The 25,450-nt window shown below is 45.7% G+C and overlaps 1 protein-coding gene across 3 annotated transcripts in view; it reads left to right on the top strand.

Moving 5' to 3' along the window:
- Window positions 1-25,450, top strand: part of LOC135031779 (uncharacterized) — a 935,328-nt gene that overhangs the window by 371,913 nt on the left and 537,965 nt on the right. For all 3 annotated transcript variants that reach the window (XM_063954034.1, XM_063954035.1, XM_063954033.1), the window contains exon 11: window positions 23,995-24,138. In XM_063954034.1, coding sequence (XP_063810104.1) covers window positions 23,995-24,138 — 144 coding nt within the window. The remainder of the gene's footprint in view (window positions 1-23,994; window positions 24,139-25,450) is intronic.

Below are 25,450 nucleotides of genomic sequence, written 5' to 3'. Positions count from 1 at the left end.
AACCTCCTTTTAGGTATGGTTTAAGTGATGGTTTAACATAAAGGCATACACCTACTCCTCTTTTGTTAGCCCTGTCCCTCCTGAAAAGAGAATAGCAACCCAGTCGTGAGAGTCGTCCCACCATGTTTCCGTAATACCTATAATGTCATACTCAGCTTTTGACGCTAGCAATTCCAATTCCCCCATTTTACCTGCTAGAGTTCTTGCAAGCATACATTTTAGTTCATCGGTTCCTTTATAGGACTTTAAAAGTATTCAGTCGCAGCGAAAGAAACAGCAGCAATAGTTTACAGACTTATATGCATCAGGCACTTTTCCAACAACTCATACTTAATGGTAGGTAGAGACTTAGTGCTGTATCATCCGGCTCAGGAGAGTGGGATACAGGGAGACTTCACCCCGCCTCCAGTATCGATCAGTACGTTAGTGAACGCTGAGTGGATCCAGACGCTAATAGTGTACACAAACGCCCAGTGAACCTACAGTGAACACAGACGCCCAAGTGAACACCAACGGCACCAGTCACACAGCTTATGGCTGCCAAATCAGCAGCCCAAAGATCGTGGTCTGATTTCTGCCATACCAACAAAAAAACTGAATTCAGTATACGATATTTGCAGCTGTGCGCACCTTCTTAGATATAGGTAGAAATTGTATATGTGTCTATGCACTATAAAGTCCAATAAATCACTATTACTTCACCACTCCAACTCCAAGATGCAGCAACGGATGCCAAGATGGTCCGTACCACCTTAAAAGTCCACAGCACAGTATACAATATTACCAGCTGTTTGCACCCTCTTAGATATAGGCAGGGCCGGATTAACAATGGGGCGGGTGGAGCTGCAGCTCCAGGCCCCCAGTGAAAATAGGCCCAGAGAGATCCCTGCAGTGTTGACAGGAATTTGTTTCCTATCACCACCAGCAGCTATCAAAAGAACGTCAGCCCATTCACCCATGGCCATTCAAAGCTGCACATCGAGTGACCGAAAGGAAAAGCAAACATTTACCCGAGGTTGTCAGACAGACGGCCTGCACAGTGCACACTAACTTTGCCTTCTCAAAACCCCGTCCCCAGCTGACTCACCCATTTCCCCTGCACTGCCAAAGCTCTGCCCACTCTGGCTGCTAAGCCCTGTCATAGCCGCCCGAAGCTCCTCCACAACCACTCGAAGCTCCGCCCCCAGCCACCTGAAGCCCCACCCATTAGTTTTGTCTGCAGAAAGCCCTGTATCAGTCACTACTGCCCAAAGCACCGCCCATCACAACGGGTTCTCAAAGCCCCGCCCCCAACTACCCGAAGCACCGCCCCTTCACCCTATAGCAAGTGGTGCTGGAATACTGCTAAGTACTGCAGCTGCTTGAAGAGCCACAGTGGCCTGTAGCAGGAGGAAAGTGAGATGACATTAAGGTTACACGCATTCCCAAAGAACCTATTCACAGGTCAGTGCATACTGGCGACTACTGGTGCCAGCCAGCCAGGTCATTGAGGCAAGGTGCATTGAGCAGCAGAAGTGGACAGCATGAGGGCACGATAGTGTGAACGTGTCATCATGGCCCCACCACCTGCTTTACAATGCAGAGATTTCCAGCATTGTAAAGGGGGGTGGGGCCATGATGATGTCATTTTCTAATGGAGCAGGCTTTTATGAACATTGCATTTTGAGTGGCTGCTGTAAGAAACACTTGATGATGTCACATCACTTCTGGGATAGAGCCCAGTGATACGTTGTGACTCATATGGCGCCAGCATGAAAAAGTCACTGTGAGAGTCTTCAGCACTGTACTACTGCTTTCAGACAGCAAATGCCGAGTCGCACCCGGGGTTTGTACACAAGTCCTTCTCTGGTACGACTTGGTGTGAGCCCTTTCAGGCAGGCGGCCAGACCCGGCTTACTGCTGGGTTGGTGACGTCATATGGAGATCAGATGATCTCCAGGCACCGCCTTTTCCTTTGGTGTGAACGGGTCCATGTCACATCGACCCACCTTACCTGTTCACACCGCACCGTGGGGGTAATTCCAAGTTGATCGCAGCAGGAAATTTATTAGCAGTTGAGCAAAACCATGTGCACTGCAGGGGGGGCAGATATAACATGTGCAGAGAGAGTTAGATATGGGTGGGTTATTTTGTTTCTGTGCAGGGTAAATACTGGCTGCTTTATTTTTACACTGCAAATTAGATTGCAGATTGAACTCACCACACCCAAATCTAACTCTCTCTGCACATGTTATATCTGCCCCCCCCTGCAGAGCACATGGTTTTGCCCAACTGCTAAAAAATTTCCTGCTGCGATCAACTTGGAATTACCCCCCGTGAGCGGTGTTGAACCCATGTTCAACACTGCTCGCTACCCAAATTGAAATACTGAGTCACTTGACTCAGATTATTTCAACTGGCCACTTTTAGACTGTACCGCAAACCGGGTTGCTGCACATTCACATGCAATAACCCGCGTTATTGCTGCCAGTCTGAGAGGGGTATTAGCTTGATTGATTCTTACCTACAGTATGCTGGCCGTCCCACTGGTCTTTTATAGGACAGCTATAGTTCATTCTGGTGCATGAGCCCTGTACAAAGCTGCATGGTCCCACCAAAACTAGTGTTGAGCCTATGGTTTATCCACTTACTGTATAGCTGTTTACTCTTTACTTTTACACAATATGTAGATGGGTAGCAAATTGATTTTTTAAAATGAGGGGTCCTAATGAACGGGGCCAATATGTTCTGACTGGCTGTGTCAGTCCCCATCCATTCGCCAGACCTTGGCTTGGCTGTCGCCTCCCAGCTTCAGTCCTACTGTGACATTATCCAGCTGCTTCTACCCCCCCCCCCCCCTCCCCATCAAGGCACGAGTGCTGCTGCAGAGAAGCAGCATTAGCTGGCTTACCACAGTATAAAAGCAGCTTCAAGTACCAGAACGGATTGAGGTCATGGTTGAGTCTATATCGGAGTGGCAGAAGGGACCTTGTGACGTACCTAGGGGAGGAGACACGTCACCAGGGGGAGGAGCTACGGCCGAACAGGGTACCCGAAAAGTACGCTCGCCACGCTTCGGGCTCGGTGGCTCGCTCCGCTTCGCTCGCCACCTGATTACTAAAGGTAATAGTTGGTGGCGTGAATAGTAGAGGAACTATCCCGCTGGCCTAGCTCCTCCCCCTTGTGTCGTGACTCCTCCCCCAGACGGAAAAGGTCCCTTAGCCCACTTGATTCTAGCATCTACCCTGAGGTCATGGGTTCCATTCCCACTATGGGGGATATCCTATTATCCCCGTTAAAACATCGGGTCCGTTTTCGCCCGTTTATCTGACTTTTTTTCCGATGTTTCACAGATTATTATCTTTTTACAGGCTATCCTGTTAATTCGCGTATAAAAAAAAATCTTTTCTCCCGAAAACACACAGGTTCAGTGAAACCTGCGTGTTTTCGCGTCAAACAGCCCCATTTTCGGACGAAAACGGGGCTGTTTCCGGGGATTCTGCTTCGCCTGTCGGAGGCAGGCGAAACAAAATCCCTGATAAGCCGGCGCGTGCTGCAGCTTATCGGGGCTAATGAGATAGCCCCCGGCGGGACAATTAGCCCCGGTAAAAAACTGGGGCTAATTGGATATCCCCTATGGCTCTGTGTGGAGTTTGTATATTATCCCCATACTTGGGTTGGTTTCCTTCCACCCCAAAAATATTTGGGTAGGTTAAATGGCTCCAGACAAAAACTAAGTTTAGTGTTCTTGTGTACATGGGCAGACTAGATGGACTAAGTGGTTCTTATCTGCCATCTAATTCTGTATTCCTATGACTAGGGTGATGGCTCAATCCAGTTGTGGACTTAAAGCGTGAGGAGTGTGGTACCCTCTGGGGCACATACTTGGGAAAGCTTTTAAGCTCATATGCTACACCAAGCCCTCCCTACACACACACAGATACACACCGCTACAAGTGGCTGAGATGTGTGCCAAATGCTGGCAATCTGGCTGATGCCCTGTAGATCTATTGTGACATGCAGTTCCACAACTGAGTGGGGGGGGGGGTTCTAACTTGGATTGATACAGCAAATCCGTTGATATAGTGGCTTCTGTTTATCAATGTGACTTACTGTAATGTGTATCGCTAGTATTACAATGTGGCATACTGTATATCGGCAGCAGTATGACATGGCATAATGTGCATCGGGGTACTACATCGTGACATGGTTGGTTAATCGTGACATGGGGGTTCATCCAGATGTGGATGGAGGTGCGCTATCATGTGCAAAGTACCGATTATCAGTAATCTGCGCATGCCCAGGACCCGTTACGTGCATATACAAACGTTGTCTTGCGATGAAGGTAGGAACTCTGTGTTTAAGGGGTGGGTAGAGGCCAGGGATCTCCATCGTTGGACAGAAACTTCCTGGCTTCTGTGACAGATGGCTTGTGCAGCACCATGGGTGCCACAAGCCATCCAATGGTAGGTGAGAGATCCGATGATGCAGCCCGGATCACTTCTGCAGCAGGAGACGTATTGCTATCACTGCTGCCCGATATGTGCTGAATTGATCAAAATGTTGGTCAGATCCGCTGGATCAGATGACATAGCACTCCGTGTGTACCCATCTTAACTGTCCCATTGTACTTTCATTAAAAAAAAAATATTTACTGTTCAACAATACAAGTGGTGCATACTTCATTTAGGCAAAGTGGGGAAAGAGATTGAAGTGGTTGACGGTAGGCTTTAGCAGTGCGCTCCATGATGCTAGCCACACCTAATGGTTCAGACCACTACCCCACATCAGAAGTCACTTCCCCACAGTGCTAGTCACACATACCATTGCAGTACACAATAGGCCCTTCATAAATTTCAGCTCCAGGCCCATGTGGACCTTAATCTGGCACTGGATATAGGTGAAAATTGTATATGTATATGCACTATAAAGTCCAATAAGTCACTGTTACTTAAATTTATGGCGTCCCAATTCCTCATAAACTCCAATCGGAAGTCTATTCTCCGTCCATATCCTTTCTTGTTGGTAAGATCTGTCTCTCTCCTGAAGGGGTACTGGCTCCGTGTCAACCCAAAATTCAGAAGAGAGGAGGTATATATAGTGAAGTACGATTTTTTTTATTCCAAAAACAAATATAATTTTAAAATACGGATGATAATGCAAAGAAATCCACCATTAATCAGGCGTACCAAATTTATAGGGGTGTCATTTCATGCCCACCCAAACAAGCATAGTCATGTCACACGGGTACCGCCCGGATTTCTTTGGTGTCGTGTTCGTCTCTGGACCTGCAGTGTCCAATCAATAACCTGATCTTCCGCAGTCTCCCCGATCAGCTCACCAACGCGTTTCGGTTCCCCCAGGAGCCTTTATCAAGGTGTATGGTGGACAAAAGGTGGTCTGGGTATTTATACACAATCAGAGTGATCTGATTGGTCTAGACTGCCAGCAACCTGATAGATGATTTAAAAATTATTTTCTCTGACGTCCTAGTGGATGCTGGGAACTCCGTAAGGACCATGGGGAATAGCGGCTCCGCAGGAGACTGGGCACAACTAAAGAAAGCTTTAGGACTACCTGGTGTGCACTGGCTCCTCCCACTATGACCCTCCTCCAGACCTCAGTTAGAATTTTGTGCCCGGCTGAGCTGGATGCACACTAGGGGCTCTCCTGAGCTCCTAGAAAAAGAAAGTATATTTTAGGTTTTTTATTTTCAGTGAGATCTGCTGGCAACAGACTCACTGCTACGAGGGACTTAGGGGAGAGAAGCGAACCTACCTGCTTGCAGCTAGCTTGGGCTTCTTAGGCTACTGGACACCATTAGCTCCAGAGGGATCGAACACTGGGCCCGTCCATGATCGTCCGGTCCCGGAGCCGCGCCGCCGTCCCCCTTGCAGAGCCAGAAGCAAGAAGATCTTCCTCAAAATCGGCGGCTGAAGACTCCTGTCTTCATTAAGGTAGCGCACAGCACTGCAGCTGTGCGCCATTGCTCCCACTGCACACCACACACTCCGGTCACTATGGGTGCAGGGCGCTGGGGGGGGGCGCCCTGGGCAGCAATTTGAGTACCTTACAGGTGGCAAACACACATAATATAGCTTACTAGGCTATATATGTGTAAAATACCCCTGCCACATTAATTTAATAAAAGCGGGAGAAGTCTGCTGAAAAAGGGGCGGGGCTATCTCCCTCAGCACACTGGCGCCATTTCCTCTCACAGCTCCGCTGGAAGGATCGCTCCCAGGCTCTCCCCTGCAGTTTCATACTACATAAGGGTAAAAAAGAGAAGGGGGGCACTAATTTTAGGCGCAATTCTGTGTAATAAGCAGCTATAAGGGAAATCACTGTGAGTAGTGTAAATCCCGGCATTATATAGCGCTCTGGTGTGTGCTGGCATACTCTCTCTCTGTCTCCCCAAAGGGCTTTGTGGGGTCCTGTCCTCAGTCAGAGCATTCCCTGTGTGTGTGCGGTGTGTCGGTACGGCTGTGTCGACATGTTTGATGAGGAGGCTTATGTGAAGGCGGAGCAGGGGCCGATAAATGTGATGTCACCCCCTGCGGGATCGACACCTGAGTGGATGGATATGTGGAAGGAAGTACGTGACAGTGTCAACTCCTTACACAAAAGGTTTGACGACATGACAGATGTGGGACAGCCGGCTTCTCAGCCCGTGCCTGCCCAGGCGTCTCAAAAGCCATCGGGGGCCCTAAAACGCCCGCTACCGCAGATGGCAGATACAGACGTTGACACGGATACTGACTCCAGTGTCGACGACGGTGAGACCACGGTACATTCCAATAGGGCCATCCGTTACATGATTACGGCAATGAAAGATGTGTTGCACATTTCTGATCTTTACCCAGGTACCACAAAAAAGGGTATTATGTTTGGGGAGAAAAAGCAACCAGTGGTTTTTCCCCCATCTGATGAGTTGAATGAAGTGTGTGATGAAGCGTGGGCTTCCCCCGATAAGAAACTGGTGATTTCTAAAGATTACTAATGGCGTACCCTTTCCCGCCAGAGGATAGGTCACGTTGGGAGACATCCCCTAGGGTGGATAAAGCGCTCACACGCTTGTCAAAAAAGGTGGCACTACCGTCTCCGGATACGGCCGCCCTAAAGGAGCCTGCAGATAGAAAGCAGGAGGCTATCCTGAAGTCTGTGTATACACACTCAGGTTTTATACTGCGACCAGCTATTGCTTCAGCATGGATGTGCAGTGCTGCAGCCGCGTGGTCAGATTCCCTGTCTGATAACATTGATACCCTGGACAGGGACACTATATTGCTAAACATAGAGCATATTAAGGATGCACTCTTATATATGAGAGATGCCCAGAGGGATATTTGCCGGCTGGCATCTAGAGTAAATGCAATGTCCATATCTGCCAGGAGGGTATTGTGGACCCGGCAATGGACAGGTGATGCAGATTCTAAAAGGCACATGGAGGTTTTGCCTTACAAAGGTGAGGAATCGTTTGGGGAGGGTCTCTCGGACCTTGTCTCCACAGCAACTGCTGGAAAGTCGACATTTTTACCCCATGTTCCCTCACAGCCAAAGAAAGCACCGTATTATCAGGTACAGTCCTTTCGGCCACAGAAAGGCAAGCGGGTTAAAGGCGCGTCCTTTCTGCCCAGAGGCAGAGGCAGGGGGAAAAAGCTGCACCATACAGCCAGTTCCCAGGAGCAAAAGCCCTCTCCCGCTTCCTCTAAGTCCACCGCATGACGCTGGGGCTCCACAGGCGGAGCCAGGTGCGGTGGGGGCCCGTCTCCGGAACTTCAGCGACCAGTGGGCTCGCTCACAGGTAGATCCCTGGATTCTACAAGTGGTATCTCAGGGTTACAAGCTGGAATTCGAGACGTCTCCCCCTCGCCGTTTCCTCAAATCAGCTTTGCCAACAACTCCCCTAGACAGGGAGGCAGTGCTGGAGGCAATTCACAAGCTGTACTCTCAGCAGGTGATAATCAAGGTACCCCTCCTGCAACAGGGAAGGGGTTATTATTCCACGTTGTTTGTGGTACCGAAACCGGACGGTTCGGTGAGACCCATTTTAAATCTAAAATCACTGAACACTTACATAAGAAGGTTCAAGTTCAAAATGGAATCGCTCAGAGCGGTTATTGCGAGCCTGGACGAGGGGGATTAGATGGTATCACTGGACATCAAGGATGCTTACCTGCATGTCCCCATTTACCCTCCTCATCAGGAGTACCTCAGATTTGTGGTACAGGACTGTCATTACCAATTCCAGACGTTGCCGTTTGGTCTGTCCACGGCACCGAGGGTATTTACCAAGGTAATGGCAGAAATGATGATACTCCTTCGAAAAAAGGGAGTCATAATTATCCCGTACTTGGACGATCTCCTTATAAAGGCAAGGTCCAGGGAACAGTTGTTGATCGGAGTAGCACTAGCTCAGACAGTGCTACAACAGCACGGCTGGATCCTGAATATCCCGAAGTCGCAGCTGGTTCCTACAACGCGTCTACTGTTCCTGGGGATGGTTCTGGACACAGAACAGAAAAAAGTGTTTCTCCCGGAGGAGAAGGCCAGGGAGTTGTCATCTCTTGTAAGAGACCTCCTAAAACCAAAACAGGTGTCGGTGCATCACTGCATGCGAGTCCTGGGAAAGATGGTAGCTTCTTACGAAGCAATTCCATTCGGCAGGTTCCATGCAAGAATCTTTCAGTGGGATCTGCTGGACAAGTGGTCCGGATCGCATCTTCAGATGCATCGGCTGATAACCTTGTCCCAAAGGGCCAAGGTGTCTCTACTGTGGTGGCTGCAGAGTGCTCATCTTCTAGAGGGCCACAGATTCGGCATACAGGACTGGGTCCTAGTGACCACGGATGCCAGCCTTCGAGGCTGGGGGGCATTCACTCAGGAAAGAAATTTCCAAGGACTATGGTCAAGTCAGGAGACTGCCCTACACATAAATATTCTGGAACTAAGGGCCATTTACAATGCCCTAAGTCAGGCAAGGCCCCTGCTTCAACACCAGCCGGTACTGATTCAGTCAGACAACATCACGGTGGTCGCCCATGTAAACCGACAGGGCGGCACAAGAAGCATGATGGCGATGGCAGAAGCCACAAGGATTCTCCGTTGGGTGGAGAATCACGTGTTAGCACTGTCAGCAGTGTTCATTCCGGGAGTGGACAACTGGGAAGCAGACTTCCTCAGCAGGCACGATCTCCACCCGGGAGAGTGGGGACTTCATCCAGAAGTCTTCCAAATGATTGTACACCAGTGGGAAAGGCCACAGGTGGACATGATGGCGTCCCGCCTCAACAAAAAGCTAAAAAGATATTGCGCCAGGTCAAGGGACCCTCAGGCGATAGCTGTGGACGCTCTGGTAACACCGTGGGTGTACCAGTCGGTGTATGTGTTCCCTCCTCTGCCTCTCATACCCAAGGTACTGAGAATAATAAGAAAGAGAGGAGTACGAACTATACTCGTGGTTCCGGATTGGCCAAGAAGATCTTGGTACCCAGACCTTCAAGAAATGATCTCAGAGGACCCATGGCCTCTGCCGCTCAGACAGGACCTGCTGCAGCAGGGACCCTGTCTGTTCCAAGACTTACCGCGGCTGCGTTTGACGGCATGGCGGTTGAACACCGGATCCTAAAGGAAATAGGCATTCTGGAGGAAGTCATTCCTACGCTGATTAAGGCGAGGAAAGATGTGACCGTAACACATTATCACCGTATTTGGCGAAAATATGTTGCTTGGTGTGAGGCCAGAAAGGCCCCAACGGAGGAATTTCAACTGGGTCGTTTTCTGCACTTCCTACAGTCAGGAGTGTCTATGGGCCTAAAATTGGGTTCCATTAAGGTCCAGATTTCGGCTCTGTCCATTTTCTTCCAAAAAGAACTGGCTTCACTGCCTTAAGTTCAGATTTTTGTTAAGGGAGTGCTGCATATTCAGCCCCCGTTTGTGCCTCCAGTGGCACCGTGGGATCTCAACGTGGTGTTGGATTTCCTGAAGTCGCATTGGTTTGAGCCACTTAAAACCGTGGAGCTAAAATACCTCATGTGGAAAGTGGTCATGCTGTTGGCCTTGGCGTCGGCCAGGCGTGTATCAGAATTGGCTGCTTTGTCATGCAAAAGCTCTTATCTGATTTTTCATGTGGATAGGGCAGAATTGAGGACGCGTTCCCAATTCCTTCCTAAGGTGGTATCAGCTTTTCATGTGAACCAACCTATTGTGGTGCCTGCGGCTACTCGGGACTTGGAGGACTCCAAGTTGCTGGACGTAGTCAGGGCCCTGAAAATATATGTTTCCAGGACGGCTGGAGTCAGAAAAACTGACTCGCTATTTATCCTGTATGCACCCAACAAGCTGGGTGCTCCTGCTTCTAAGCAGACTATTGCTCGCTGGATCTGTAGCACGATTCAACTTGCACATTCTGCGGCTGGACTGCCGCATCCTAAATCTGTAAAGGCCCATTCCACGAGGAAAGTGGGCTCTTCTTGGGCGGTTGCCCGAGGGGTCTCGGCTTTACAACTTTGCCGAGCTGCTACTTGGTCGGTTTCAAACAGTTTTGCAAGATTCTACAAGTTTGATACCCTGGCTAAGGAGGACCTTGAGTTTGCTCATTCGGGGCTGCAGAGTCATCCGCACTCTCCCGCCCGTTTGGGAGCTTTGGTATAATCCCCATGGTCCTTACGGAGTTCCCAGCATCCACTAGGACGTCAGAGAAAATAAGATTTTACTCACCGGTAAATCTATTTCTTGTAGTCCGTAGTGGATGCTGGGCGCCCATCCCAAGTGCGGATTGTCTGCAAAACTTGTATATAGTTATTGCTTAACTAAAGGGTTATTGTTATGAGCCATCTGTTGGTGAGGCTCAGTTGTTATTCATACTGTTAACTGGGTATAGCATCACGAGTTATACGGTGTGATTGGCGTGGCTGGTATGAGTCTTACCCGGGATTCAAAATCCTTCCTTATTGTGTCAGCTCTTCCGGGCACAGTATCCTAACTGAGGTCTGGAGGAGGGTCATAGTGGGAGGAGCCAGTGCACACCAGGTAGTCCTAAATCTTTCTTTAGTTGTGCCCAGTCTCCTGCGGAGCCGCTATTCCCCATGGTCCGTACGGAGTTCCCAGCATCCACTACGGACTACGAGAAATAGATTTACCGGTGAGTAAAATCTTATTTTAGACAGGGAAACAACTTTTCAATATAGATATATGCTTGGTTTAGTGCAATACTTCTTGCTCAACAAGCTACACATTTTATAAATGCTGAAAACTTAAAATATTCACATGCAGCGTGCGTTCCAGCTCCCTGGAACGCATGTTACTTCTTGTTTCCGTCCCGCTCTCTCATCGTGGCAGAAGTACCTGGAAGTGCGTTATTGGAACGCATGTTCCTTCCGCGTTCCACCACTGTACTGAACGATTAGCATACGTCCAGCCCACCTCCGGGAACCTCACATTAACATCTTGGTTTTTTTTAAAAACACATGAATAAAACAGCCTCCATACATCTGCATGGCACCATAAAATTATAAATATATAAAAAGTGTACATTCATAAAAATACATAATTCCGCATAATTCTGATCTATTAACTCACTCCCCACCCGACAGGGCATAATCCATACATGATATTAAATTACATTTTTAAAAGACTGGTATTAATTAAAAGATAGTGAATTTATAGAAACCATTTTAACTCAAATTCCAAGTTCAGTGCTCTTGGAGCCAAAGTTCCCATATCATATATCCACCTCATTTCTGTTTGAGCTACAACTTCTTCAATATTCCTCTTCCTCCAATTACTTTGTACAGCTTTAATCCCCACAACACTTTTTAGAGCCGTACAATTGCTGTTATGTATTTCTTTAAAATGGTTGGATACAGAATGCTTTTGGTATCCCTTCTTTATGATGTGATGTTCAACCTATGTATTGCAATCCACAGCAACACTCTACGAGATCCACACAATTCTTTGTGTTGCAAGTGATAAAATCAGTGATACGGTAGGTGGTCCCTGTTGCCATGGATTGAAATTCTTCTGTTTTACTATTTTGTGAAGTATGATGTCTACACATATTACATAATCCACACCTGTGTAAACCCACAGCTTTTACTCTTCCTGATTTTTTTGGGCCAATCGAGCTTTTTACTAGCTTCTGCTTTAAGTTGGGGGCCTTTGTATAAATAAATTTAGGTTTAGGAGATAAAATGTTTTTTTTAAATAGGGTCTCTACTTAACAAGTGCCAATGTCTGTTCACTATCTTCTCTACATCTTTATATTGGTTGCTATATGATGTAATAAACTGTAAAATCATATCCACATTCTTATTTTTAATATTGTATTTTAAAAGGTCTTTTCTTTCTACCTCTGCCATATCTTCAATATATTTATCGACTACCATCCCATCATATCCTTTTGCTATAATTTTTTATTTCAAATCATTCGACTTTCTTTAAAACTTCAATATCGGTACAAATACGCCTCATTCTCCTAATTTGACCTTTAGGTACATTTTTTATCCAGTTAGGATGGTGATTTGGTGATTTCTTTTTAGTGAAGATAGTGGAGAAATGGGATAAAATATTAGATGACTGCTCAGTGGCTTTAATGGAACTTATTGTACAAGAAAGAAGGAAAAATCTAGAACAGCTAGAGAGGCAAGTAGATAAGTTTACAAATTATTTGGCACCTTTTAGAGATATGAAAGAATATGGTGATTTAGAAAGAAAAATGGAGACCAGAGTAGTAAGAAAAAAAAAGGAAGTTATTCTAAGAAAATAGAAAAAATATAGTAGAGATAAAATAGAAAGGGAGGATAAGATGAATAAAGACTCAGAAGATTGTGAAAGTGAGAATGGAGAACAGAGAGAGGAAACACCCTGTGACTGTTTGCCTAGTCCAACACCAAGAAGAACTTCTAATCACCAAGAGGAATGTAGGAGATACAATTGATCCCTTCTATTTATTCTTTTATTATATCAGAGAAATAGGAGAAAGGAGTATTCAAGAGAGAGAGAAATGTCTCTAACAATTGAAGGAGACCAAATGAAGGAGGACAAAGGAGAGAGAGACCTTATAGGACAAATAATAGGTTCTTTGGGAAGGATGAATGGAACAGGAATAAATAAGAGGAAAACTACCATCCACTAAACAGTAGAAATAGATTTGGAGCTTTCAATAATGAAGATTTTTTTAGGGCAGAGTGGGAGACGACGCAGAAGATATTAGTTTTTAAAAGAAGCAAAAAAAAAGGGGGGGGGGGAAACGGGTAAAGCAGTGGTTTCCAAACTTTTTTGAATCACAGCGCCCTAGAATATCAGAATTTTTTTCACGGCACCCCTAGGCCAAAAAATTTTTATTGAGAAATTTAGAAATAAATATTACGTTTAGTAGATCGCGTTTATATGTCATCCTTAGGGTCAGTTGTGTGGTGAGGGACAAGATTTGCTTCTGTTTGGCCACATATTTTATTACTGGCAGCCACCAGCACTGGTTTTGCCTAATATATTGACCATGAACAATTTGAATTGGTCCTGGACCACCAACCCAGGGCACCCCTGCAAGTGTCCCGAGGCGCCCCAGGGAGCCACTGCACACAGTTTGGGAACCTCTGGGTAAAGGAAACAGTAAGAAAAACTGTGATATTATGGACAATGCTGAGATAGAGACGGACAAAACCAAGATATTCAACTTGAGCAAACATATTCTGTCAAAAGAAGAAACGAAAATATTAGAAAAAGGTTGAAAATTTGCCCGGGATAACAATCTAAATAAATTCGAAACCTACTATACCTAGAAATATTTTATAAGTCAGAAATGTGAAAGCACTTTAAATAGGGATCAGTTCCGACCCAAATCTACTTTTAATCCCACTTTCAGTCATGGATGTTTTATTGAAAGTTTTAGCAGAGCGGTTATGACTGATTTGGAGGAAATTACTCCCAAATGGTATAAGAATCAAAATCTGTCCAAAAAAGAGAGGGAAGCTACCAAATCCCTGAGTGAGAATAAAAACATAGTGATAAAAGCCGCCGATAAGGGGGGAGGAGTGGTAATTATGGATACTGAAAAATATGAGAATGAAATCACGAAACAACTCGATGATAAAGAAACCTATATCATTTTAAGAAGTAACCCGCCTGAAAGGATTGAGAAAGAGCTGAGGAATTTAACTTTAAAATATAAGAACGAAGAAACCATAACTGAGAAGGAAGAAAGTTATATTAATGTAAAGGATCCCAATCTTCCAGTGTTCTATGTCTTGCCAAAAATCCACAAAAATCTAGAAGAACCTCCAGGAAGGCCAACTGAGGTGGGTACGAATTCACTTACATCTAATTTGTCCCATTTTGTGGATTATCATCAGGACCGGTGCTAGGGTGTTCGGCGCCCCCCTTCATACTATAAATTTGTGCCCTCCCATACTTTATAAAGGTACAGCGCACATAATGCTTTTACACATAATGCTCCCTGTAGTAGTGTCGCTTACACACGTAACGCCCCCTGTTGTAGTTCCACATATACACAATGGCCCCTGTAGTAGTGGTACTTACACACGTAACCTACACTGCAGCAGTGATGCTTACACACGTAACACCCCCTGCAACAATGATGCTTACATACGTAACGCCCCCTGCTTCAGTGACACTTACACATGCAACGCCCCCTGTACCAGTGCCGCTTATACACGCAACGCCCCCTGTACCAGTGCCGCTTACACACGTAACGCCCCCTGTACCAGTGCCGCTTACACACGTAATGCCCCCTGTACCAGTGCCGCTTACACACGCAACGCCCCCTGTTCCAGTGGCGCTTACACACGCAACACCCCCTGTACCAGTGCCGCTTACACAGGTAACGCCCCCTGTACCAGTGCCGCTTACACAGGTAATGCCCCCTGTACCAGTGCCGCTTACACACGTAACGCCCCCCTGTGCCAGTGTCGCTTACACACGTAACGCTCCCTGTACCAGTGCCTCTTACACACGTAACGCCCCCTGTACCAGTGTCGCTTACACACGTAACACCCCCTGTACCAGTGTAGCTTACACACGTAACGCCCTCTCTACCAGTGATGCTTACACACACAATGCCCCCCTGTACCAGTGCCGCTTACACACATTATGCTGCACAGTCACACATACACCACATATACATACACACACATACAGTACATACATTACACATACAGTACAAATACACACACACACACACACACACACACACACACACACACACACACACACACACACTTTCTCACTCACTCCCCCTCAACTCACCATCTGGCTGGCTGGATCTGTATTCTGCCTTCTGACTTCCTCTGCAGCATGGCCATGGTCCCATGTAGCTCCGCCCCTCAGCATCTGTAAGCCCCACCCCTTTTCTGGGTAGGCGTCGCTGGACACACACAGACACTGACTGGACTACTGTTAGCCAGGGAGTTAAGGGGAGGCTTCATGCTGCCGGCGCCGCTGCCTGTCAAACACTGTGAAAGGCACAGCAGCCGTCAGCAGCAGCAGCAGGGGGCCCAGGCGCAGCAGCAGGGATGCAAAGCAGGGAGAGTGCCTCTCCTACCCTGATGCATACCTGCTCTGCATCCCTTTGCTGAGCGGGTAGCGCCGGGCCTGATTATCATCTCAACCGGAGGTTCTGAAATTTTGATCATATATTAAAGACACAGGGACATTCTTCAAAAACTAGAGGGAGTCAAATGGCAGCCGATTTCATTCTAGGAACTGCGAATGTTAGCAGCTTATACACCATTATTGATCATGAAAAAGGGATGCAAGCCACAGAATACCATCTTCAAAAGAGCACAATTGGAGAAAATAAAAGATTATTCCTTTTAGAGACTATTAAATTTATTTTAAATAATATTTTTTTTGTGTGTAATGGAAGGTTTTACCAACAAAAGAAGAGTACAGCCATGGGCACACGGTTTGCCCCAGCGTATGCGCACCTTTTTATGGGCTTATGGGAAGATGATAAGATCTGGTCGGAAGACAATCCCTTTTTAAGGAATATTAAACTTTGGTATATATTTATTGACAATATTATTTTTAGATGGGAAGGTGATGAAGAGTTTTTGGATTCCTTTTGCACTGTGTTGAACATTAAGGATTTTTATATATTTTTTACGTTCACTACGAGTCGGACAGAAATCCATTTTTTAGATGTTGCACTTTATATAGAAGAAGGTTTGTTGAAAACAAAGTCTTTTTTTTAAACCCACGGACAGCAACTCTTATATCTCCACTAAAAGTAATCACCATCCTAATTGGATAAAAAAATGTACCTAAAGGTCAAATTAGGAGAATGAGACATAATTGTACCAATATTGAAGTTTTTAAGAAACAGTCAAATGATTTGAAACGAAAATTTATAGCAAAAGGATATGATGGGATGGTAGTGGATAAATACATTGAATAAATGGCAGAGGTAGAAAGAAAATACCTTTTAAAATACAATATTAAAAATAAGAATGAGGATATGATTTTACCATTTATTACATCGTATAACAGCCAATATAAAGATGTAGAGAAGATAGTGAACAGACATTGGCACTTGTTAATTAGAGACTCTATTTTAAAAACCATTTAACCTCCTAAACGTAAATTTATTTATAGGAAGGCCCCCAATTTAAAGCAGAAGCTAGTAAAAAGCTTAATTGGCCCCCAAAAAATCAGGAAGAGTAAAAACTGTGGGTTTCCACAGGTGTGGATTATGTAATATGTGTAGACATCATACTTCACAAAACAGTAAAACAGAAGAATTTCAATCCACGGCAATAGGGTCCTCATACCGTATCACTGTATTTAAAAAAAAAATGTTATTGTGAGGTCCCGGAGGTGGGCTGGACGCATGCGAATTGTTCAGTACAGTGGTGGAACGCGGAAGGAACATGCATTCCAATAACGCATTTTCGGGTACTTCCGCCACGATGAAAGAGCCGGGGCGGAAACGAGAAGTAACATGCATTCCAGGGAGCTGGAACGCACGCTGCATGTGAATATTTTAAGTTGTTTTCAGCATTTATAAAATATGTGTAGCTTGTTGAGCAAGAAGTATTGCACTAAACCAAGCATATATCTATATTGAAAAGTTGTTTCTCTGTCTAAAATCATTTTTAAATTGTCTATCAGGTTGCTGGCAGTCTAGACCAATCAGATCACTCTAGTGGGTATAAATACCCAGACCAGCTTTGGTCCACCATACACATTGATAAAGGCTCCTGGGGAAGCAGAAACGTGTTGGTGAGCTGATAGGGAAGACTGCGGCAGACCAGGTTATGGATTGTACACTGCAGGTCCAGAGACGAACACGGCACCAAAGAATCCCGGGAGGTACCCGTGTGACATGACTATGCTTGTTTGGGTGGGCATGAAATGATACCCTTATAAATGTGGTATGCTTCTCTGCCTGATTAGTGGTGAATTTCTTTGTATTATCATCCGCATTTTAAGATTTTATTTGTTTTTGGACTAAAAAAAATCGTACTTCACTATACCTCTTCTCTTTTGAATTTTGGGTTGACACGGAGCGAGTACCCCTTCAGGAAAGAGACAGGTCTTACCAACAAGAAAGGATATGGACGGAGAATAGACTTCTGATCTTCTTCATGGGTCACAACAAAACAACAGCATAGGAGAGCAATGCATCCGCCACCAAACAAGTGGTCACAGACAATACTATTCGTAAGCCCCACCACGGCGAGCGTACAGGCTCTCATAGAGGCTATCAGAGAATTTCTGCATATCCCCTAACAGAGCCAGAAGAAAGAAGAGTGGTGAGTACTAAGCCGGCGTCCCGGTTAGCGGGTCACTGTCCATTATGGCGGCATGAGGGTATGGAGACGCACGGCTTCTACATGGGGCAGCTGGGTCTCAAGACTCGGTACACAGTGCAGACGCACAGCTTCTGGGGGGGTGAACTGAGTCTCAGTACATTATATGTGTGCACAGTACCTGGACTGACATTACAGACTTAAAAGGGGGCTGACTCCATTTACCTCAGCCAGTATAAAAAAAGAGTAGGAAGACCGCGTGCCATTGAAGGGGCGGGGCTTCACTATGAGCATGTCCAGCAGCTCACCAGCGCCATTTTCCCTCTGCAGTGGACACAGACGCTGACTGACAGCGATGCGCAGCTCCGCAGGAGAGACTCCAGATTACCTCAGCGGTACCAGGGGGTCATAGCAGGGGGGGAGCGATTATTAGTACACTAAGTCCCCAATCTGGATACTTAGTCTGCGACCCGGCTAAGTTTGGCATTAGCGGTGCTGTGCGCTGGCTCCATACTATCTCTGTGTCTCCCTGGTAGGGCTCTTTGTGGGTTAATTGTGCATTTAATCTCTTCCTGTGTGTGCTGTCACTGTCACAGTATGTCAGACAAAGAGTGTGTTTCACGTAAGGCACAGTGTTCCTCATCTCCAGGGGGTTCACTACTGTGTACTCAGTGCAGTGTACCTTCCCAGGCTAGCGGGGCAGAGCCAGCTTGGCTGGATAACATTAAGGGAATGATTTCCAATATTTCTACTAAATTGTCTCGCAATGAGAAAGAGATGCAATACTTAAGACAATCGTTGACTTTGGCCCATATCCTGCAGTCTGACTCTGATGATGAAGGGTCAGACATGGAGAAGGGGGAGGTGGACTCAGAGGTGGGGGAGGCTACTCTGTCACAGTGAATAGAGGCTCTCATAGAGGCTATCAGAGAATTTCTGCATATCCCTGATAAGGTGACAGAGGAGACTGAGGAATCTTATTTTAAAAGAAAAAGAAATCCTCAGCCACTTTTCCTGTGTCAAAGGAACTAAATACCCTGTTTGAAGAACCTGTCACCATAAGAAACTATCACACACCTTCCCCAGCTATACCTATCTCTCTTCTTCTGCTTCTACTAGCTGGTGACATATCCCCAAATCCAGGTCCCATCCACATGCCATGGTCACATTCAGCTGATTTACCATGGAATATAAATCCAACAAACCTTATCAACATCACATGTCTCCCATCTCCCTCCAAGTCACTAAAATGTGCTTTATGGAATGCACGCTCTGTCTGCAACAAATTAACATCTATTCATGACCTTTTCATAGCAAAAAAACTCAATGTGCTAGTTATAACAGAACATGGCTCACACAATCAGACACTGCCTCCCCTGCAGCACTGTCACATGGTATCCTCCACTTCACACACATACCCTGGCCTGCTAACTGTAAAGGAGGTGGGGTTGTAATATTACTGTCCAAATCTTATGCACACATAATTTTACCACCTGTTCCCTCACTCGCATTTACATCATTTGAAGTACACTCTATTAGGATTTTCACCCCTTTCTCTCTGCGTGTTGCAGCTATTGCCCACCTGGGCAACCCAAAAAGTTTCGGGAAGAGTTTTCTGCTTGGCTCCCTCACGTTCTATCCTCTGACATCTCCACCATCATTATGGGTGATTTCAATATCTCTACTGACACTCCACAATCTCCCCATGCCTCTAAACTACTCTCTCTAACCTCTCTTGGCTTCTCCCAATGGACTGACTCCCCTACTCAACAGGAGGGCCACTGCCTTGATCTTGTATTCACCAGACTATGCTCTGTTTCTGAACTCACTAACACTCCTTTCCCTCTCTCAGATCACAACCTTATCACCTGCATGCTCTCCTCCATTACTTCAAACTCAATGTCCCTGAAGTGTACCAAGCCGCAGCTAACCTGCAGAAATATAAACGCTATTCATTTTCAACAACTATATACCTCACTGCAACCACTGCTCTCACCAATTTCTACATTCACCTCTCCTGAGACTGCTGTGTCACACCAAACTCAAGAAACAGCACTTGATGAAGTGGCTCCAGCTACCCATCACACTCCACGTAGACTTAGATGTCAACCATGGCACTCTAAATACACTAGACACCTACAAAAATTCTCACGTAAAGTAGAACGCCAGTGGTGTAAATATCGTAGTTCAAGTGACTTTCTAACATATAAACATATAAGACCATGTACCACTCTTATCGTAATGCTCTGGACACTGCCAAACAAACATATTTTCAATCTCTCATCTCTGCTCAAGCCTCTAACCCCAAGCGACTTTTTAATACATTTAAATCACTTCTTGTCCTTCCCTCGTCCAACCCACCAGCCACTGTCAGTGCGCAAATCTTGCTTCCTATTTCAAGGACAAGATTGATAAGATCTGAAATGAAATGGTATGCTCTTCCACAGCAAGTGACCTGCTCAATTCCCTCGCTTAGACGTTCATCGTCCACAGATCTGTTTTATCAGTCCCTCCATTGGTTACCAGTATTCTACCGTATTAAATATAAAATACTTTTACTGACATACAAGGCTATTAACCAAACTGCACATACATCTCTTCACTCATCTCAAAATATCTCGCTACCCGACCTCTCCGCTCTGCACAAGATCTGCATCTCTCATCCACACCCATTACTTGTTCACACTCAAAATTACAGGATTTTATCCGGGCTTCTGTGGAATGCCCTCCCACGCACAATAAGATTCGCCTCTAGTCTCCAAACCTTTAAACGTTCCCTGAAAACTCACCTCTTCCGACAAGCCTATCAAATTCCAGACCCACCCACATAACCGTCAGTTCTTCCCTATCTAATTACGTCCTCTCTGTACAGCACACATAACATCACATATCTTGTCTTTCTTTACTCTCACACCCTCCTGACACTTGCCCAACATTGCGGGGTGATCATATCATACAACCCATTAAGAACCTAGCAATCTGGTTAACCATTATGCAATAGGTAGCATCTATCCTTGTGTATCACTGCCTATTTCCCTATAGATTGTTAGCTTGCGAGCAGGGCCTTCCTACCTCTATTTCTGTCTGTTTTTACCCAGTTTTGTTCTATTACTGTTGTTCTAATTGTAAAGCGCAACGGAATATGCTGTGCTATATAAGAAACTGTTAATAAATAAATAATCCTGATAGGAAATTTCAAATCCCTAAAAGGTTGCTATCATCTTTTCCTTTTCCTCCTGAGGATAGGAAAAAATGGGAAAATCCACCGATAGTGAATGCATCAGTATCCAGGCTGTTACAAAAAATTGTATTGCCTGTCCCAGGTGCAGCCTCCCTAAAAGACACGGCTGATCGTAGAATTGAGACTACACTCAAATCCTTGTATACAGCTGCTGGGGTGGCCCAGAGACCCACTATAGCATGTGGGTGGATTACTAAAGCCATTTCCAAATGTTTGGGTAACCTAATTGATGGTTTAGATACCTTGCCTAAGGGGGGAGATTATTTTACTCCTGCAACATATACAGGACTCTGCACATTTTCTGGTGGAAGCCAACCGCTGCTTTGCAGGAACAGAGCTCAAGCTCTGCTTCCTCAAAGCCTTCAGCATGACGGTGGACTGCGATGCCTGGAAGACTGGCAGGTGGGAGCCCTACTAAAATTTTTCAGTCACATCTGGACAGGTTCTGGACAGGATCCCTGGGTCATAGATCTTATTTCCCAAGGCTATAGACTGGAGTTTCAGGAGCTCCCACCTCACAGATTCTTCAAATCAGGCTTACCAGTTTCGCAATAGGTAAGTATAACTTTACAGGACGCCTTACAGAACTGTCACTACCAGTTCCAGGCCCTGCCATTTGGTCTCTCCATGGCACCGAGAGTGTTCACCAAAGTGATGGCAGAGATGATGTTTCTACTCTGCAAACAGTGAGTGAACATAATTCCGTACCTAGACGATCTTCTGATAAAGGCACCGTCCAGGGAGTGCTTGTTAGACAGCATTGGCCGCTCAACCAGACTACTCCTGGATCATGGGTAGATTCTGAATTTACCAAAATCTCACCTGGAACCGATGCAGAGGCTTCCTTTTCTGGGAATAATACTGGACACAGAATCTCAGAGAGTTTTCCTTCCATCCAGTCAATGGTTCGGGCTGTCCTGAAGCCAACCCGGAAGTGAATCCCCTAATTGAACACCCCCTATTTTTAAACACATCCAGGGTGTTCACTACGGTTTACTACACATTGATATTTTATTCTCTTTGATATTGTCGCTGTGAGTGTGAGATGAAAGTAGGAGGAAATTCTGACCTTATGAATTATCCTTGATCTTAAATGGTGTGATCGTCAACTCCCATCTGTATCGGCTAGTACAGGTAAGTAGCCATGATGTAAACTCTGCGGCTAATTGGATTTCCCCCTTAAGATGTCTTCATTTGTGACAGAAATTAAAATAATAAAGGAAGAATACAATTAGCCAGAAGATTTACACCCACTATAACTACAGCCATGTCTGTAGTAAAGAGAATGTCCATTATATCATAAACCATACCTCCCAAATGTCCCACTTTTGGTGGAACAGCCCCTATTCACGAACCTCAAATGGGTTTACACAGAAACTACAATAACATGACTATAGGCCTCTAAAACTGAGGCACACTCATGCTTTTTTCTACTGATGAGATGGACATGGAAGGCGCATTTGACGGTTTGACCATAAACCAAGAGAGAACAGTAGTGTGTCTGCTCCTTTCTGCAGTGCATACACATTAGAAGTCTAGGACTAGATACTGGAGTATTGTATTTTAACAGTATGGGCAGCCTGGCTTTTTATTAGTGGTGGCTCTGTGTCAGGAGAGTTGTGCTTTGACCCATGACCTCTCTGACTTCTGGGGCTGTGTGACACAGCAGCAGTGTTGCAAAATCTTCTTTTTTTAAAACTTCAGAGAACTATGGAAGGGAGAATAAATTGTAATTCAACAGGGCATATGGTCTGTGAAAAAATATCAAGTGTGTACAAGAAGGTCCATAAACTGATATCTTGAACCCTGCATCTTTTTGTTAATTGAGGACCCCATCACTCACCGCTCACCAGTAGATACAGCACAGTTGGTTATTAGCACATCCCCCCTGGGGCTCTCCAGCTTCACATCTTCACCTGTCTCGCCAGCACATCCCTGTGTCTCTTTGCATTATGTCTCACCATCACCAGCCATTGGCTTATCTCCTTTGTGTCTCTTAGCCTCATCCACCCTTTTGTCTCTTAGCCTCAACAACCTCCAGTGTCTCTCGGCCTCACCCCCCATGTTTCTCAACCTTATCCCTCCTGTGTGTCAGCCCCATCAGTCTGTGTTCTCCAGCACATCCCCTGTGTCTCCCCCAGCTTATGTCTTCAGCTCTATCTTCCCTCTGTCACTTAATCTCGAGCCCCCCAACCTATGCCAGACCCCTGTGTCTCCAGCCTAGCCAAAACTTGGCTCCTTTTTGATCCAGCTGCACAACTTCATGACCGCACGTACGGTCTTCTCGCTTACCTTTTTTGCCTTTGCTCTGCCAAATACTGCAGTGACATAGGCAGGGTGGGGATACATAAACTGTACTCCCCAGATTCCTAAGGGGTCAGGTTCTTTAACAACTCAGGGCCCGGTACAAGGGGGATGCCTGTGTGTGCAGTCTCATCATTTTTTACAATATAATATGGCCAAAATTTTTATATGTAAGACCTATTTTTTTTTTTTTCATGAGAGCACACAGTTAAGGAATAGAAATGACTGTACTTTTGTAGTAATCTGTTCTGTTGGGGCACCGCACCCAGCACCATATAATTATATTTAAGGCATGCTGTCATTAAGGTTAAATACTAATAATGATTCCTTTTTGAATAAAAATACTTCTTAAAAGGTGAAGAAATATACGTAGCACAAAAAATAAGCAGCGTGACCATAGGGGAGGTTTTGTCCATATCTGGATATTTCTGGTTTGTGTAGATTGAGGAGTGACGGCTTATATTGAATGGTTTTGCATGTCTAAGTGTATACACAAACTACATCAAAAATAAAATCTATGCAATTCATTATAATGGAATAGATTATAAAACATAGTTTGATTGCCAAAACTCAAAATTGGTATTTGTAATTTTATTTTAATTGTAAATATTGTTTGAATGTCTGCTAATTGCCCGGTTTATCAAAAATGTTTCCTTTTTTAAGAACAAAGTGATTTTCATATTGTTTTACTTCTTTCTACAGGATTTTTTAGTAGAATTGATTGCTAGAGAGAGAAAGGAAGCGCTGAAACTTTATGCAAGTAGCAGTAACCTAGAAAGCATTGCTAACTCCCATGAGGAACTGCTAGCAAGTCCAGTCATCTTCCTCAGAAAATGGATGGGTGAGGTACTGTATGCACAATGTGTATGATTAGCAGCTTTTTGATTGTTGTACTTTCCCCCCCCCCCATTAATCTGAACTTTTGATTCTACCAGGTATACAGTGCTTCCACTAATACCCCTTTTCCACTAGAAGTCTAGGGTCTGACCCGGGATTTGGAACACGGTTCCAAGCCAGGTCAGACCCGAGACGGACCCCTTTTCCACAACAGTGCCTACCCGGGAATACCCGGGTGCAGTGTCTTCTGGCCGGTGCTTGGAGATGACGTCATCTCCAAGCGCCGGGAAATCCGGCAGATCGGGACCCTCTGGGCATAGCCTCGGTCCCGTTATGCCAAGCCTCCAAGGCGATGCTGCCCACCATCAGGATGGGGGCAAGCCCAGCACTCTGGAAGCTGCTGGTCTGCACCCAGCCTCCAGCACACACTGTCCCGACCAGCACTGCTGTCTGCATAGAAGGACAGACAGCAGCCATGACGGCATGCTCTGTTCCTCCCAACCGCCCGCAGGACACTGCAGTCAGGAAGGTATGGGCTTTTAACATGCTGTAAACAGGTCCCAGGTCAGATAACTCGGGTAACCCGTTTACACTGCACCTCTACCCGGGTTTTCTTCAAAACTTTTTATTTAGTTTGTTACAGGAATTTTCAGGCAGCACTGGCTGGCAACCAGTCTTCCTGCGTCGTGGGACTTAGGGGGAAGACCAAACCAACCTCCTATAGGGTTAATGGTTTGTATTCCCGCTGACAGGACATTAAGCTCCTGAGTCGCTGTTTCACATGCCCCCAGAGTGTGCACACATGGCAGCAGCATGCCGCCAGCCCTAATAGATGCTGAAAAAGACGTGGTACGGTGAGCACTAACACCAGGGTCCCGGTTAGCGGCTCCCCGGTTACAAGTTGCGGCATAAGGCCGCTGCGGACACCCACACTGGTGCTAACTCTAAAAGGGGTCTTAACCCTGTTTTAGCCATAAAAAGGTAAAATGCCAGTATAAACATTCATATAGGGACCGCGTGCCACTATGGGAGCGGCGCTTCCCAGTAAGAGGTGCCAGCGCCTCAGAGGCACCATTTCTAGCGGCTCCTAACTACAGGCAGCACACTGCTCCCCAACAAACCCTGTTACATTCACTATATATGATACCAGGGGGATTATAGAAAGGCAGAAACATACAATTATACAGTATAAGAAACTGGCTGCCTTATCGCAGGCTCTGGTTTATGCCCAGCAGAGCACTGCTCTGACTATGTGGCATTGTGTACTGGTCTCATCCCTCTCTATTCCACTCTGTTCAGCTGTCTGGGGTTTCTGTGCTAT

This window comes from Pseudophryne corroboree, chromosome 2, assembly GCF_028390025.1.
Source record: "Pseudophryne corroboree isolate aPseCor3 chromosome 2, aPseCor3.hap2, whole genome shotgun sequence".
NCBI lineage: Eukaryota > Metazoa > Chordata > Amphibia > Anura > Myobatrachidae > Pseudophryne > Pseudophryne corroboree.
The sequence above is the reverse complement of the archived record's forward strand: the minus strand, read 5'-3'. Positions and strand labels throughout refer to the sequence as shown.